This window comes from Panthera onca, chromosome D2, assembly GCF_046562875.1.
Source record: "Panthera onca isolate mPanOnc1 chromosome D2, mPanOnc1 haplotype 2, whole genome shotgun sequence".
NCBI classification, from domain to species: domain Eukaryota; kingdom Metazoa; phylum Chordata; class Mammalia; order Carnivora; family Felidae; genus Panthera; species Panthera onca.
Window position 1 is genome coordinate 40,110,733 of NC_138349.1, and position 17,786 is coordinate 40,128,518.

The 17,786-nt window shown below is 36.2% G+C and overlaps 1 protein-coding gene across 7 annotated transcripts in view; it reads left to right on the plus strand.

Moving 5' to 3' along the window:
- The window catches only part of PARG (poly(ADP-ribose) glycohydrolase), a 131,322-nt gene that overhangs the window by 13,097 nt on the left and 100,439 nt on the right, over positions 1–17,786 (plus strand). For all 7 annotated transcript variants that reach the window (XM_081790506.1, XM_081790507.1, XM_081790508.1 and 4 more), the window contains 3 exons: positions 3,359–3,481; positions 3,598–3,681; positions 9,125–9,199. In XM_081790506.1, coding sequence (XP_081646632.1) covers positions 3,359–3,481; positions 3,598–3,681; positions 9,125–9,199 — 282 coding nt within the window. The remainder of the gene's footprint in view (positions 1–3,358; positions 3,482–3,597; positions 3,682–9,124; positions 9,200–17,786) is intronic.

The following is a 17,786-nucleotide window of genomic DNA, read 5'->3' on the forward strand; positions in this document are numbered from 1 at the left end:
GTGATCCCTAGCTTTCAATTTTGAATTTTGTATTTCTTAGTCTCAATTTCATGTATTGATGCTAGCATAAGTAAAAGTTATTATAAAAATTATAATAGTTTTATTTGATTTAAATATAATGAATTAATGTCAGATTTCTTAGGGGGAAAAAGAGTTCTGCTATTTAAGAAAGTTTGAAAATCATTGAGATAGGGTAATGTGGAAATAAAAAAGAAAATAGTTGGTTGCTTTGTTTTGAGGTAAAATTGATAGGATATGGTGAATTCTTAAATATGGGTGAAGAGGGAAAATGCAGGTAAAATTAAGAAAAGGCCGAGTGACTGACAAGATGTTACTGGTGGAAAATTTGGAGAAGAGATTGGGGAGGTAAGTGATATTTTGACTTTACTGCCTTTCTTTATACCACTGCCCATAAAGAAAACCCAAATTATCCTATACCGTCATTTTTTAATCTCTGTAATTACTGTTTATTTTTAGATATCCAATGACGTTTGAATTTTTAGAATCTTTAAAATCTTTATTTTTATTATAAAAGTAGTACAAGGTCATTGTAAAAAAAGATGCAGGTCTCATGTGATAGTATATAACTCAAAATCCAAGTCTCTCAGTCCTGTTTCAGAATTTTGGTGGATTAACTTCTAGATTCTTTTTTCTGAATATGGTAATATGATATATATGTAATTAATAGTTATTAAATAAATAGCCCAAGTTACATTTCCAAGATGCCAGATATTAATAGTTATGAAATTTAAAGTAGTAAAGTAAAGCTGATATTTACCATTAGAAATGTAAGGCAGTCTGGAAGCGCCTGGTTGGCTCAGGCGGCCAAGCATCCAACTCTTGATTTCGGTTCAGGTTATGATATTGTGGTTTGTGAAATCGAGCCTCAGCTCTGAGACTGTTTGGGATTCTCTCTCTCCTTCTCTCTATGCCCCTTTCCCGCTCTAGCACATGTTTGAATGCGTGCTCTCTCTCTCAAAATAAATAAACATTAAAAAAGGGGGGGGGGGCGCCTGGGTGGCTCAGTCAGTTGGGCACCCGACTTCAGCTCAGGTCATGATCTTGCGATTTGTGAGTTCGAGCCCCACGTCAGGGGCTTTGCTGATAGCTCAAGAGCCTGAAGCCTGCTTCGAATTCTGTGTCTCCCTCTCCCTCTACCCCTCCCCTGCTCATGCTCTGGGTCTCTCTGTCTCTCAATAATAAACGTTAAAAAAAATTAAAAAAAAAGGCAGTCTGAAATTGCAGGGGCATGTCGTTTGGTGCTTGATTATCTTTAAAGACATGATAAACACACATGCAGGCACACAAACACATATACACACACATATGCACATACCGATGCCCACACACAAAGCATACTTTCATATATATGATATGTTCCCCTGTCTGTGGAGCTGGACTGGTACCTGTTTTGTCACCTCTGATTACATGGGATATCTTTACAAAGTCACCTTTGGGGACTTCATCAGGAGTTGAAAATACTTTTAGCATAATTACTGACTCCTGACAATTCTTTCCTCTGACTATTCTCGTTCTTTGGCTTCTATGATAACATATAATCCTAGTTTTCTTTCTGTCTCCTTAGCCATTTATTATATTCCTTTAGTTTTTCTGGCATATGTGTTAAAAATTGTTAGAGCTCCTCAAGGCTTTTCCATAGGTCCTGTTTTCTTCTCTCTCTGGGTGGTCTTCTCCTACAACTTTATTTCTCTTGAGTGCTTATTGGATAGTCTTCCTTTCTATAAACTGTTCCCTTTTTGAGGAACAGTCTTCCTTCTTTTTCCTAGTTCTTTTTATCCTTTGGAGTTCAGCTCAATTGCCATTTCCTCAAGGAAGTCTTTTTTTTTTTTTTTTTGATGAGTTTATTAGTATTTTTTTTCAAGTTTATTTATTTTGAGAGAGACAGATACAGCATGAGTTGAGGGCACAGAAGACAGGTAGAGAGAGAGAATGCCAAGCTGGCTTCGCACTGTCAGTGCAAAGGGCTTGACATAGGCCTTGAACTCACAAACTGTGAGGTCATGACTTGAGCCAGCACCAAGAGTCAGATGCTTAACTGACTGAACCACCTAGGCACCCCAAGGAAACCTTCTCTAAGCTCACCGGTAAGTTGGAATTGTCTGAAATAGATTCTCATACACCACGAACCTTTCACTCATAACATATTACAGTTCAAATTTTATATTACTGTGATGGTTTGATTATTTGCAGTGAAGTACTAATTCATGCTACAACATGGATGAACCTTGAACACATTACGTCAAGCCAAAGAGGCCAGACACAAAAGGCCATATGTTGTATAATTCCATTTATATGAAGTGTCCAGAATAGGTAAAATGTATAATTTTTCATGTTTCAAATATCGCATTTCTCAAACGTTTACTTAATGCTTATTATAAGCAGCAATGTGTATGTGTACACATACGTATATATTTACATATGTATATATTTCTATACGTATACTTACAGAAACACATAAGTCAGGTTTCATCATAAATATTCCGAATCCACAGTTAATATGGTTATTATTCTCAAGAAGTTTATAGTCTAGTGGGAGAAGGAAAAACAGGTGTGATCTGGTATGGTAATGATCTAATAAAACAAGAGGGAGTAAACTGTCCTTAAAAAGTTTTGAGGGGCGCCTGGGTGGCTCAGTCGGTTAAGCGTCCGACTTCAGCTCAGGTCACGATCTCGTGGTCCGTGAGTTCGAGCCCCGCGTCGGGCTCTGGGCTGATGGCTCAGAGCCTGGAGCCTGCTTCCGATTCTGTGTCTCCCTCTCTCTCTGCCCCTCCCCCGTTCATGCTCTGTCTCTCTCTGTCTCAAAAATAAATAAACGTTAAAAAAAAAAATTAAAAAAAAAAAAGTTTTGAAAAGTTCTTAAAGAAAATGAAAATTGAGCTGAGTGTTGAAGGTCATGATAGATGTTTAACCAGATGGTGTATGGGTAAGAGGGGATGTTAAAAACTGGGGACTTCATTTGGAATCATAGAGGGGAGCCATTGTAGGATTAGAAGCCTGGGAATACTTTAGAAAGATAATGTTCCCAAGTGGGGATGAGGGCTTAATCGGGGATGAATGTGTCTGGGAGCAGCTGGAGTTATGGGGGCCTAGAAGGTAAGCAATAATGAGGACCAGGGGCCTAGAAGGGGTAGAGCTAGAATGACCAAACGTGATGATTTGGAAGCTGATCAAATGAAGATAAGGAGTAGGAACAGCTGAAGAAGGCTTCTGAGATTTCTTGCCTAGGAGCTGGTCTGTATTTCATAGCATTTGCTTTGGCTGCTTTCTTTGGGTTGTTTTGTGCAATATATACCTAGTTTTTACGCACTTAGAGTTTTCTTGTTTCCCTCTCTTTCAGGTAGACCTTTTGCGAGCAGGAGAAGTTCCTAAACCTTTTCCAACACATTTTAAAGATTTGTGGGACAATAAGCATGTTAAGATGCCTTGTTCAGAACAAAACTTGTACCCTGTGGAAGATGAGGTAAGTACAGAACAGATGTTCTTTTAGTCTTTGAAAATCAGTTTAGTGTGTGCTTATTTGAGTGCTGATTCAGTGATCCAACAGATAATTTAATCTGTTTTTCCTTTTCCTTAAAGAATGGTGAGCGAACTGCAGGGAGCCGGTGGGAGCTCATTCAGACTGCACTTCTCAACAAATTCACACGGCCCCAAAACCTGAAGGTAGTTGTTTTTTGCTCTTCTTGCTTCATGTTTGTCATTCTTTGAGATGGGCCCTGTATCTCCCTCCAAGACATTTTCTGATCTTTAATAGACTCAGGTAACAGCATTATTGGTATGCAAAATGCTTGTTTCCTGAGGAACTTTCTTAAGAGACATTCTTGGTTTCCATTCCATCACTAGGAAATGAGTAGAAGAATTGAGAGTTGTAAATGACTTGCCTGGAGCCACACAGAATAATTTGGAGAACCAGGAATAAGACCTTTGTTTCTTGATTCCCCATCCAATTTCCTTCCGACCAAGCTTCTCTTTTATTTTTTAGAATTATCATGTTTCTGAAATGTCTTTAAAAGTAAATCAGGGAAGAATTATGACTTCAGCTATATTTGCCCAAAGGGAACTGAGTTTCCTAATGATTAAAGTATACATTAAACATTCTGTTTTGTATTGCTGTTAATATAGCTTCTAGCAGTCTGATTATTTATTAATCTTACATTTTGGCAATCATTCATTTTTTATTTTTTTTCAATATTTCACTTAAGACTATAAGGGCAACTATTAGATTATTTTTCTAATATCTAAAATATGAGTGAGTATATGTTTTTTGGCACTATAGCCATGTAAACTTTTAAACTTTTTATAACTATAAACCGTAACAGATTTTTCTATACTTGTGTGAAAATGGGTTTCATTTTCTTTGAGAGACTTAGTTTGCTGTGCACAGTTTCTCAGTGTTTTTTTTCAAGTTTTTTTTTTTTTTTTAAATGGCTGTTTATTTTTGAGACAGAGACAGAGACAGAGTGTAAGCAGGGGAGGGTCAAAGAGAGAGGGAGACACAGAATCTGAAGCAGGCTCCAGGCTCTGAGCTGTCAGCACAGAGTCCGATGCGGGGCTCGAACTCACGAGCTGTGAGAACATGACCTGAGCTGAAGTCGGATGCTTAACTGAGCCACCCAGGCTTCCCAAGTTTCTTCAAGTTTTATACTGTTTTTCCATTTATACTTAACAAGTTGTTCTTAAACGTTCCATATGTCTCTATAGCTCCTATTTTTTCTCTATATTGAAAAAAGTTGTACCATAATGTATTTTGAAAATTTCATTCGTTACGGATAGTGTTTCTCAATCTTGTAATGTACTTCTTTTAAATGGAAGAAATTATCAGGGAGTGCCAGGATCTGTTGATTTATTTTTAGAATAATGTTAACTGCATATGTACAAACATGAAACTAAATATAAACTATACTTACAGTTAGAGCTATATTAGTTGATTTTTTTCCATTTTAAGCATCATGAACCATCACTTGAGTTGTGTTCGTTGTCATAATGAAAAGTTTGTATTCAGTATTCCCTTTTTGCACAAAAGTTTTTAACCGCTGATGTGAACCTCAAAATAGTATGCTGAGAGACTTTTAAAAATACCATATAAAGAAGGGCGCCTGGGTGGCTCAGTCAGTTAAGTGTCTGACTTTGGCTCAGGTCACGATCTCACAGTTTGTGAATTCAAACCCTGCGTCGGGTTCTGTGCTGACAGCTCGGAGCCTGGAGCCTGCTCTGGATTCTGTGTCTCCTCTCTCTGCCCCTCCCCAACTTGTGCTCTGTCTTTGTCTCTCAAAAATAAATAAATGTAAAAAAAAAAATTAAAAATACTGTGAAAGAAAAAATTCTTCATTTTGTTTTTACTACTTACTAATCACAAACAATTGGTGGATGTTGGTAGATACAAAGATGGGATCTGTATGGAGAACATCAGCTTGCAAATAAATATAATAGTGAGCATTGTAGTCCAGGTTCTTTCTAATTTGACAGTCCTGAACTGCAGTTTATCTTAGGATGGCTCAAAATTTTCACCATTTGTATCTGTTTAAAGCACCAGCCATCGTTTCTACCGTTTCTTTTGTCCTTTGTATTCTAAAACCACAATTATAAACTCACAAAAACAGAAGCAGACCACCCCAGAGTACTATCTATGCTCCATTTGAGAAACACTGTGTTAGGTCCTTACGGCCTTAGAAACAGCATTATTTAAAATTTCATATTTTTTCTTTTAAGCATGAATGCAGAATAATCATAGTATTCTAAATTACCTTGTCTGCTCACCTCTTTAGCAATTCCTTAGTGTGCCAATGATAACTTTAGGAAGGGGTAACTGCTTTACTCTGAATTTCCTTTTCTTGTTTAGTTTATGGTAGATTCACCAGAACAGAGTAATCCATTGAGATTTTCTTCTATCTGCTTATGGTAATTGTTTTCTTTGCTGAAAGAACACTATGGAGGGAGGAACATTAAGTCTCTCTTACTGAGTATAATAATCTTTTTGCCACTTTTATTTGATATTGAGTTAAGTGAGGTTAGAAATGTTAACAATTTTTAAAAGAATTGTCTCCTTAAAAATCAGTTTACACAGTAATATTTCTATAAATGATGTGTCTGATGATTTACAAAGAATGGACCTGTCCGTGCTTTAATTATGCTTATTATGAATTATAAATTAAAAGAAACCTCAATAGGTGATAGCTGAGAATACAGAATAGCATCCAGTTTTTAATAGGAGACCTTGTGGTAGACTACTTTTGAGACTTGAAGACTAAAGTAAAAGTAAATATTAGTCAAGAGTTATTGCTAATTATAAATCCCATAAAAGAATTAGAGTATGAATTTTAGAGTGTAAAATGCTTTTTCTTACTAACTTTGAGGAATCATTTACATAAAAGAAAATGCATGCTTTTAAAGTATGTAATTTGATGACATTTGACATCCACACATACTCATCAAGCCCCCACCCTGATCAAGATACAGAACATTTCTGTCACCTCCGAAGATTCCTCTAATCCCTTTACAGTTGATTCCTCTTTCTGAACTGTCCTCAGGCAGTATTGATCTGCCTTTTTCTTTTTTCTTTTTTTACTGGAGATTAGTTTATATTTTACATAATGGAATCACATAGTACATATGCTAGTATTTCTGGCTTCTTTCTCTCAGAATGAAAACTTTCAAGATTCATCCATGTTGTTGAGTATGTCAACAGTTTGTTGCAGTACATGTGTTGTTTGTCCTTTTAATCTCTATTAATAATAGACTTTGCTATTTAATACCTTGTATGAGGTTCTGAAGTCAGATACCAGTGATGAGAAAAAATCCTTAAAATTTTCTCTTTCTTAATGGAAAATTTTATATCGTGGCTGTGAGAAAAATAAAAGCTTTTTCTTACCATACTATTTTATGATTGATGCTTTTCCTTTTTGAAGGAACTTGGATATCCCCTGAATCCAAGTAATAATATGCATTGTTGACTCACTTTTTAATCTGGATGCTTGGTGATTGTTTATATGGCATGAAATATTTTTCAGGAAACTCTTTGGCAGAGTATTAATTTTTAAAAACAGTTACTTATGGGGGCGCCTGGGTGGCTCAGCTGGTTGAGCGTCCAACTTTGGCTCAGGTCATGATCTTGCGGTTTGTGAGTTTGAGCCCCGCGTCGGGCTCTGTGCTGACAGCTCAGAGCCTGGAGCCTGGAGAGTCTGTGTCTCCTCCTCTCTCTGCCCTTCCCATGCTCATGCTCTATCTCTCTGTCTCTCAATAATAAATAAATGTTAAGAAAAAAAAACTTTAAGAAAAACAGTAACTTCTGAGGAAATTTGGAAGATTTATAATAATGTAACTATTTTTCAAACTTACATACACCTTCAGTAAAACAAAATTGGGGGCATGTACTATAAATACAAATAGTTGTTTATAAATTCTACATGTTTATTATTTTGTTAATATAATATATACATTATAAAATATAACCAAAGTAGAAATTTAAAAGGATGAGATAAAATATAATTGTAAATACAGTTGACCCTCAAACAACACAGGTTTGAACTGTACCAGTCTCCCATGTGGATTGTTTTGATAATACAGTACTGTAAATGTATTTTCTTTTCCTTATAATTTTCTTAATAATGTTTTTTTCTCTAGCTTACTTGATTGTCAGAATATAGTATATAATACATACAACATGCAAAACATGTTAACTATGTTATCACTAAGGCTCGGATCAACAACAGGCTATTAGTGTAGGTAAATTTTGGAGGGAGTCAGAAGTTACACGCAGATTTTCAATCCTTGTGCTGTTCCTGCATCCACTATAATAGTTCTTTCTGCATGACTACTGGATTGTCTTATGCATACCCCACTCTGGTGTTAAATAAAATTCATCGGAGTAAATTTTAAAGATCTTACTGGCTTTTATTCAATGATTTATTAATTAAGCAGTATCTTATATAGCAGATGGAAAGACACTCTAAGAAGCTGTAGGAAATGAAAGACTTTTATAGGCAGAAGTGAGTGGGAGCAAGGAAGTTATATTAGGAAAAAATAGAGTAGTTGTGGTGGTCACCTTCCTGTAGGGGATGGCAGAGTTCTGTCAGGCTGATTAACTAGTTCTGACCATCTGATTCCTCATTGACTGGTTTAAGATTCCATTTGTGGGAGAGGCTGAAACTAATTAAGTTTTGTCTCTGGTTGGTGGCATAAGCGACTCCTTTTGGGACCTGTTTTGTTTTTATTGCTGGTAACAAGAAAAAAGTACTGCCTATTCAGTTAAATGTTACACCAGTAGATGGCGTGCTATTTTGACTTTTCACTACATAAATAAGTAATTTATATGAACTGCTGGGGGAAGATAACCATTTATATGTAGCTTATAAAAAATAGCTGATAATAAAGGCAAAAAACCAATTTTATGCCTTAGGGCAGTGTTTCTCAATCTTTATTTCATTATTGCCATCTCTCCCAGAAAGTACTCTTCCCATGAAATTTTAATACTACAAGTACATTATATATTTGCATGTATAGTGTAACCCTATTGATAGCCAACAATCATTATAATATTTAAATTTTTTTTATCTCCAAGATCCAATTTTTGTCCACTGAGAGTGTATCACTTCTGTTTATAATGTAAATGTTAAGAGTTTGGATTTTTTTTTTTCCTATTACTTGACGTTTCTAATCGCATTTTTTTTTTAAAGAACCTTTGCTGTCATTTCTTTTAAATTTTTTTTTTACATTTATTTATTTTTGAGAGACAGAGACAGAGCACAAATTGTGGAGAGGCAAAGAGAATGAGACACAGAATCTGAAGCAGGCTCCAGGCTCTGAGCTGTCAGCACAGAGCCTGATGTGGGGCTCGAACCCACAAACCGTGAGATCATGACCTGAGCCGAAGTCGGACGCCCAACCGACTGAGCCACCCAGGCACCCCTCTAATCTCATTTTTCTTAAGTGAATAACAAATTAGTGTGTATTCTGTTTGTTCATAGCTACTGATGTGGAGTAGCTAATGGTAGGAGGAAGGTTAATGCTGGTTAAGAAATTTACTGGAAGTAGTTCATAAAGGAGAAAGGTTATTCATAGATAAATTACTTGACTGTGTCATGAGGTTTTGTTTATGCTTTTTCCATAGGATGCTATTTTGAAATATAATGTGGCATATTCTAAGAAATGGGACTTCACAGCTTTGGTTGATTTCTGGGATAAGGTAAAAGTGTGCTTATTTCTTTAACTATGAAAATGATGTAAGTCTGTAAAAATTTTGAGAAAAATACCCATAAATCTTTTGCACTAACATAATTACTATTCTTTATTTTTGTGAAAAATATTTCCTGTTATATGTATATTTTAGCCGCTAATTTTGAATTTTTCTTTTTTCTCTCATGAAGAGAATACTGTTATATTGTTGTACAATCATCATTATTAATGGCTACATGATATGTCATAATTAGAAACATCAAGGTTGCATTCAGTTTTACTCTGTTCTCAATTACAGTGTAGTAACATCTTTACGTGTGTGTGTGTGTGTGTACACACACATATACACAGACACACATACATATATATATATATGTTTTCCCAGATTTGATATTGTTTGTTTAGGTGATTCCCAGTAAGTAGATGGCTAGGTCAAAGGACACAAAACTTTTTATGGCTCTGGGTTTATGTTGTAAAATTATTTTCCACAGGAAATTGTAGTAATTTTGTATACCATCTTCTATGGGTAAGAATACCACTTTCATAGTAGTGTTAGAAGAATAGGTGTCATCCACTGCTATTTGAAAAAATAAGAGTATACCTTTTTTTTTTTTTTAACATTTTATTTTGAAATAATGATAGGTTCATGTGAAATTGCAAAGAAATGTGCAGGGAGGTCCCGTGCACACTTCATCCCACCTTCCCTGATGTCAATTGCTTAAATAAATACAATACATTACCAAACCCAGGAAGTTGACATAAAGGATTATTTATATTTTATCAGTTATACCTGTACTCATTTGTGAGTGTAGTTATATAACCGTAGCTTTGTGTAACCACACCACAGTCAAGGTACAGAGCTATTCCGTCACCACAGTGCTCACTGGTGCTGCCTGTTATCGCCACACAAATTCCCACCTAACTTCCAGCAACCACTGTCTGTTCTCCATCTTTATAATTTTGTTATTTCAGAAAGGTTACAGTGTGTAACCTTTTCAAATTGCCTTTTCTCACTCAATATAATTCCTTTGAATCCACCAATAGTTTGTTCCTTTTTATTGCTAAATAACATTCCATGATATGGATGTATCACACTTTAACTATAGATGATTTCAGGACATTTGGGTTGTTTCCAGTTTTTTGCTGTTTCAACTAAAACTACTTAGAACACTCATGTGCAGGTTTTTGTAAGAACATAGTGCATGAACATTTCTCTGGGATAAATGCCCAAGAGTGTGATTTTGAATTGTTTGATAAATGTATTTTTAGTTTTAGAAGAAACTGCTAATTACTTTTGCTAGGTAAGTAAGCCCCCCAAAGAAAGATAACTTGTATATAGAGTCCATTTTCTTATGTTTGTACAATTTGATTCTTTTGCTCACATTATTTTTAGTTATCCATATTACTTATGCTCCATTTACTAATAATTAGTACTGATTTTGGAGCGGGAACATTTTGAATGAAATATTTTCAGTTTTACACAATTCTTTCTTACCTAATAGAGAATAAATATTGAACTTTGAACTTGTCCTATGTATTTTATATTGAGGCCTTTCCCTCTTTGGCCTTTTTTTCAGATAAATGACTCTGAGGCAAATAACATAATTATCGTTATTCCTATCATAAATGAGTGGTTGCGATTTAGAGATGGGCTTTCTTGGCCAAAGTGACATAGTTTGTTCATGACAGGATACTGTAACTAGAGCAGTGTTCTTTCCACTATTGTCTGCAATCAGAATATGATATCCCTCGGCACACATCCTTCCCTCCTACTTGCTGCCTCATTTTCTCTGTAATAAAAGACTGATATGCCACTTATCTCTGTTGAAATTCTGTCTCCCCAGACTCACATTTTCCTTTCTGATCCCTCCAAAATGAGGTGTCACCTTTCTTTGAATTTCCATGTGGATTTTTAAATTTATCTTGTGGCACTCTCTCTTTGCCTTGCTTTATTCTTGATGAGATGTTGACATCCTCTACGACATTAAAAGTTTTGTGGAACAGAGACTGTGTCATTTCTTAGTTTTGTGTTTCCTGTAGCACATACACAATGCCTTACATATAGTGAGTGCTCCTTAAGTATTATAGACTGGATTTCAACAGATCAAGTAGTCATACTGGTTTTCAGGGATACCAAAGTCAGGAGACTATTAAAAAGTAATGGTTCAAATTAATAAAAATTGTTTTTCTGATTCCTGCTCCTATATCCTATAATGCATACAACATACCTAAATATAACAGACTCTTTTCTGAGCATTTTTAGCTAGTGATGTTCCAGTGTTCTTATCAGTTCATTTCTTGTGATGTTATTATATGGAAGATCTGTCTGTCCTTTTGGACTGTTGCTGGTAATTTAAATTTTTTTTTTTTTTTCAACGTTTTTAATTTATTTTTGGGACAGAGAGAGACAGAGCATGAACGGGGGAGGGGCAGAGAGAGAGGGAGACACAGAATCGGAAACAGGCTCCAGGCTCCGAGCCATCAGCCCAGAGCCCGACGCGGGGCTCGAACTCACGGACCGCGAGATCGTGACCTGGCTGAAGTCGGACGCTTAACCGACTGCGCCACCCAGGCGCCCCTATTGCTGGTAATTTAAAAGAAAGTGGTTAATTACATTGTCAGTAATGACACATTAAGACTATTGTCAATCCGTGTAGTCACTACTTCCTGTTAATTTGGAAGAGCCTAAAAATATAATGCAATTGACAGTGGTATAAATAATACCACCATCCTTTTTTTTCCAGAAATATTTTTATTATCTCATAAAGAATGAGACAGCATGATATACAACAGTGGCTCTCAGATTTATTATGTATCTGAATCCTGGAGGGCTTGTTAGAACACAGATTGTAGCCCACCATCCTCTCTGAGAATCTGATTAACTAGGTCTGGGGTAGGACCTGAGACATTTTGCATTTCTAACAGGTTCATAGGTGATATTGTTGCTGCTGGTTTGGGAACCTTACTTTGAGAACCACTGGTGCAGAAAAGATCATAGAATTGGAAATGAGAATCATAGGGGGGCACCTAGGTGGCTCAGTCAGTTGAGGTTCTGACCTTGGCTTGGCTCGGGTCATGATCTCCCAGTTCCTGAGTTCAAGCCCCACATTGGGCACATCTGCTCGGCCTGCTTCAGATCTCCTGTCCTTCTCTCTCTGTCCCTCCCCCACTTGTGCTTTCTCAAAAATAAATATTTAAAAAAAATGGCTCTTAAAAAAAAAAAGAGAGAATCATGGGTTCTTAGTCTCAACTCTGTATAAACTTGGGCAGGCCACGTGACTTCAGCCTTAGTCTCCTTATTTGTTAACAAAATAACCACTTACTCTACCTTAATGTCATGTTTTAAGGATCTAGCTGACTAATGTATCTGAAATCACTTAAAATTCTGGAGTAATAATCAAATATGTTATTACTTTCTTACCTGTGAAGAGTTTGTTTTACTGCTTTTAAAAAAGGTTTTGTTTTTTTTTTTTATCATTAACACTATCTGAATTGTAGAAATAAACAATAAAACAATAAAAATTGTCCATGATTTTGCTTCCCAGAAATAATCACTGTTAACATTTAAAAAAAAAAATGTAATTTTATCTACCTGTGCATATTAAATGTGGATTTTTTTTTAAGTTTGTTTATTTGAATAGAGAAAAAGCATGAGTGGGGAAGGGGTAGAGAGGGAGAGAGAGAGAGAAAAATCTCAAGTAGATGTGGGGCACAGACTCACAAACCAAACCTGTGAGGTCATGACCTGAGCTGAAGTTGGATGCTTAACTGAGCCACCCAGGCGCCCCTAAATATGGATTTTTAAAAATATTATTTTACAGTGTACATCCTGGTGCCTGAATTTTTTGTATGAGTGATTATTTCCTCAGGATATAGAAATATAGTCATTGGATCAAAAGGTATGTTGGTTTTTTAGGCCTTCAATACATACTAACGATTCACCTTTCTAGAAGGTTGTGTTGGTTTTCAGTTCTCCTCTCAATGTGTGAGTCCTGTAGTGCAGCGCCCCCCTCAGTATATTTAGACTTCCAAAGTGTGATTAACACATAAAGCACCCTGTATAGTATCTTCTGCAGAGTCTTACTATGTTTGCTAAATTTGTTGCCTAGGAAAGTGTTCCTATAAGATAATTCAAGCCTCTTAGAAGAGTAACTCTTGGTTAGGATAAAGTAATTTTCTAGCAACTATAGTGGTATTATGGGAATGAGAACTCTGTAGTTGAAATGACATTACTTCTCAGACTCTAAGCAGGTAATTTTACTAATAAAACATGAGGTTTATAATACATGTTATAAATTTGAAATTACTTGCTTTTAAAGTTTGAGATCATTTTTTCCTGGGTATATCCTCTAAATATTACATTTTTTCATAGACCGGAAGAAATGTGTTCAGCTACTTTTGAGGAAAGGAGGAAAAAAGGAAACAGTATTTATTGAAGACATATTACCAAAAGGAATATATTATTGAATTTAATCCTCAAACATTTTTGTAAAATATAGATAGTACATTCAATTTAGAGAGGAAAGTAGATTTAGAGAGCTTAAGTAATTTGGTCAACATTATACAAATATTGAATGAATTCACCAATGAAGTATTGAGGAATCTAGATTTAAAAAAAATTTTTTTTTAACGTTTATTCACTTTTTGAGAGACAGAGACAGAGTGTGAGCGGGGCAGGGGTAGAGAGAGAGAGGGAGACACAGAATCCAAAGCAGGCTCCAGGCTCTGAGCTTGTCAGCACAGAGCCTGATGCGGGGCTCAAACTCACGAACTGTGAGATCGTGACCTGAGCTGAAGTCGGACGCTTAACCGAGCCACCCAGGTGCCCCTAGATTTTTTTTTTAATTTTTAAAAACTTATTGAGACAGAGAGACGGTTTGAGTGGGGGAAGGGCAGAGATTGAGGGAGATACTGAATCTGAAGCAGGGTTCTAGGCTCTGAGCTGACAGCACAGAGCTCAACACGGGGCTCGAACTCACAAACCATGAAATCATGACCTGAGCTGAAGTTGATCGCTTAACCGACTGAGCCACCCAGGTGCCCCTTGGGAAATCTAGATTTGAGCTCAGTTCAGTTCCAGCCAAAATAGCTGACCAGTAACCATTCATTGAATATACGAAGGACTCTTAGACTTTAAGGCCTGTGTTTTTTGTATTGTGATGGTGTTTGTCCCTTAAAGAACGCTGAACACTCTTATATAGAAGGCATTGTATTATTAAAGATGGGGAATTGATTGACAGTCTTAATCATCAGAAAGCATGGCCATAGATGACTATAATAGAGTCTAGTGGGTCATGGAAGGGGAAGAGAGTTTTATTTGGGTCACGGGACAGATATTATAGAGGACATGGTATTTGAGTGGTAGAGTGTAAAATGTATAGAGGAGAGATAGTTAAAGGAAATATATTACACAAATAGTCTGTGAAATCCCTTGACTTCTTTCACTTAGCACGATGTTTGCAAGGTTTACCTATGTTGTAACATGTATCAAATACTTGATACCTTTTTATTGCTGAATAATATTCCATTGTATGAGTATACCGCATGTTGTTTATCCATTGATAAGTTGATAGATGTTTGGGTTGTTTTGACTTTTTGGCTATTATCATTAGTGTTGCTGTGAACATTTATGTGTAGGTTTTTGTGTGGGCATATTTCTTCACTTCTCTTGAACGTATACCTAGAAATTGTTGGATTGTGTGGTAACTTGTTTCATATTTTAAAGAGCTGTCAGACTGTTGATCAAAGTGGCTACATTGTTACATAATCATGCCAACAATGCACAAGGATTTCTTGCGTGTTAATGTGTGTCCTTTTGATTTTAGCCATTCTGGTTGGTGTGAAGAAGTATCTCAGCGTGGTTTGGTTTGCATTTCTCTAATGACTGATGTTAAACATCTTTTCATGTGCTTATTGGCCATTTGTATAGCTTCTTTTGAGAAATATCCATTCACATCTTTTGTGCTTTTGAAAAAATTGGGTTATTTGTTGTTGTTTTTAAGTTTATTTATTTATTTTGAGAGACAGAGAGCACAAGTGGGGAAGGGCAGAGAGAGAGGGAGACAAAGAATCCCAAGCAGGCTCCACATCACCAATGCAGAGCCCCTTACGGGGCTCGAACGCACACCCTCACAAACAGTTAGATCATGACTTGAGCCGAAAGTGGGATGCTTAACCAACTGAGCCATCCAGGCGCCCTAATTATTTGTTTTTTATTTTATTTTATTTTATTTTATTTTATTTTATTTTATTTTATTTTATTTTATTTTATTTTATTTTTTATTTTATGTTATTTATGCTTATTCTTGAGAGAGAGAGACAGTTTGAGCTGGGGAGGGGCAGAGAGGGAGACACAGAATCTGAAGCAGGCTCCTAACCCATAGTTGGATGCCCAACCGACTGAGCCACCCAGGCACCCTGTTTTTTTATTAGTGAGTTATAAGTGTCCTGTAAGTTTTAAGTTCCTTATCAGAATATGATTTGCAGATATTTTCTATTTTGTAGGTTGTCTTTTCATTTTCTTGTATCCTTTGAAGCATAAATTTTTTAAAAATTTGACAAAGTCTGATTTTTTTTTTCTGTTTTTGTTGTCATATCTAAAAAGCTAATCCAAAGTCACAAAGATTTACTCCTTTGTTTTCTTCCATGAATTTTTTTTTAAATGTTTATTCATTTTTGAGAGCGAGACAGAGTGTGAGTGGGAGAAGGGCAGAGAGAGATGGAGACACAGAATCTGAAGCAACCTCCAGGCTCTGAGCAGCACAGAGCCTGACACGGGGCTTGAACCCATGAACTCTGAGATCATAACCTGAGCCAAATTCAGGTGCTTCACCAAGTGAGCCACCCATGTGCCCCTACATCCACAAATGTTATGGTTTTAGCTCTTATGCTTAGGTCCAAGACCCATTTTGAGTTAATATGTATATGGTATGAATTAGGGGCCCACTTTTATTGTTTTGCAGATGGGTACCCATTTTGTGTTATTTTTCATATATTGTAGAGATCTAATTTCGTTATTTTGTATGTGGATATCTGGTTGTCCCAGAACCATTTGTTGAAAAGACTATTCTTATCCCTATTGATTTTTCTTGGCATTCTTTCAAAAACCAATTGACCATAAACATTTATGTGGGCTCTCAGTTCTGTTCCATTGATCTGTATGTCTGTCTTTATGCCCCTATCACACAGTTTTGATTACTAAACTTTGAAGTAAGTTTTAAACTGGGAAGTGTGAGTCTTCCAACTTTGTTCCTTTTCTAGTTTGTTTTGGCCATTTTGGATCTTTTGCATTTCCACGTGAATTTTAGGGTCAGCTTGTTAATTTCTGCAAGGAGTTAGCTGTGAAGGCCAATTTTTATCATATTAATAGGATCCAAACCAATTTTGCATTTTGAGGTAGGACCAGTAATACAGGGAGGGTTACCTTATCAAGTTCTTGACCTGTGTGATACTAAATGGCAGGCATATGGGGCGCCTGGGTGGCTCAGTCAGTTAAGCGGCAGGCATAAATTAAGTAACAGAAGACTTAATGCTGCTATCAGAATATCCTTGAATCTATGTATCTCTTACTCTTACAGAGATCTCATTTTTGATGCAAAGTTGACCAAACTGATATCATCTTTATCACTTCAATTGTCATATATACATGATTTATTTGTATTTTGTAATTTTCTGGGTTTAAATTGGATACAGTTGTTAATTTTGGTAAGAAGTAATGTTAAATCTGACATTTTATGATGGCAGTAAAACATGCCATTGATTAAAATACCTGTCACCTTGCTATGAGGTAAAGTAGTCATTTTTTTTTTTATCTCTCTTCTTAATCAAAGTACTCAGACAGGACCTTGTTTCCCCTTTATCAGGTGACCTTGCCCAGAAGCATTCCTGTAAGGGTAATATATAGCAAGTTTTGGTGTGTTTAGTGTAGACCATAAATATGAGGTGATTACCAAGGTGCTGATGATAGTTTTACAGTTCTTTAGAGAGAGGAGGTATTGCATTTTTGACCTTCTGCTTTTTTTTTACTTTGTAAATGTGCAGATGGTTGGAGGAGTCCCTATAACTGCACCAAATATTCATTTATTTTTTTCAAGTCTTTGTATATATATTTAATATTTTGTAGTTATATTTAGATATAAGAATATATTTAAGATATTTTAGGATATATTATAAAATTATGTTACATAGTTTTTTATCATCTTTAGTCTTTAAAAAACTTTTTTTAATTTTTATTTTTGAGAGAGAGGGAGAGGGAGACACAGAGTGTGAACAGGGAAGGGGCAGAGAGAGAGGGAGACACAGAATCCGAACCAGGCTTCAAGTTCTGAGCTGTCAGCACAGAGCCCAACGCGGGGCTCGAACCCACAAACCATGAGATCGTGACCTGAGCGAAAGAAAGACGCTCAACTGATCTTTAGTCTTTTTTTTTTTTAATGTTTATTTATTTACTTTGGGGGGGGGGGGGCAGAAAGAGAGGAGAGAGAGAATCCCAAGCAGGCTCCACACTTTTGGTGCAGAGCCTGATGTGGGGCTCATCCCATGAACCTCAAACTCATCACCTGAGCCAAAACCAAGAATCAGACATTCCATTGATTGAG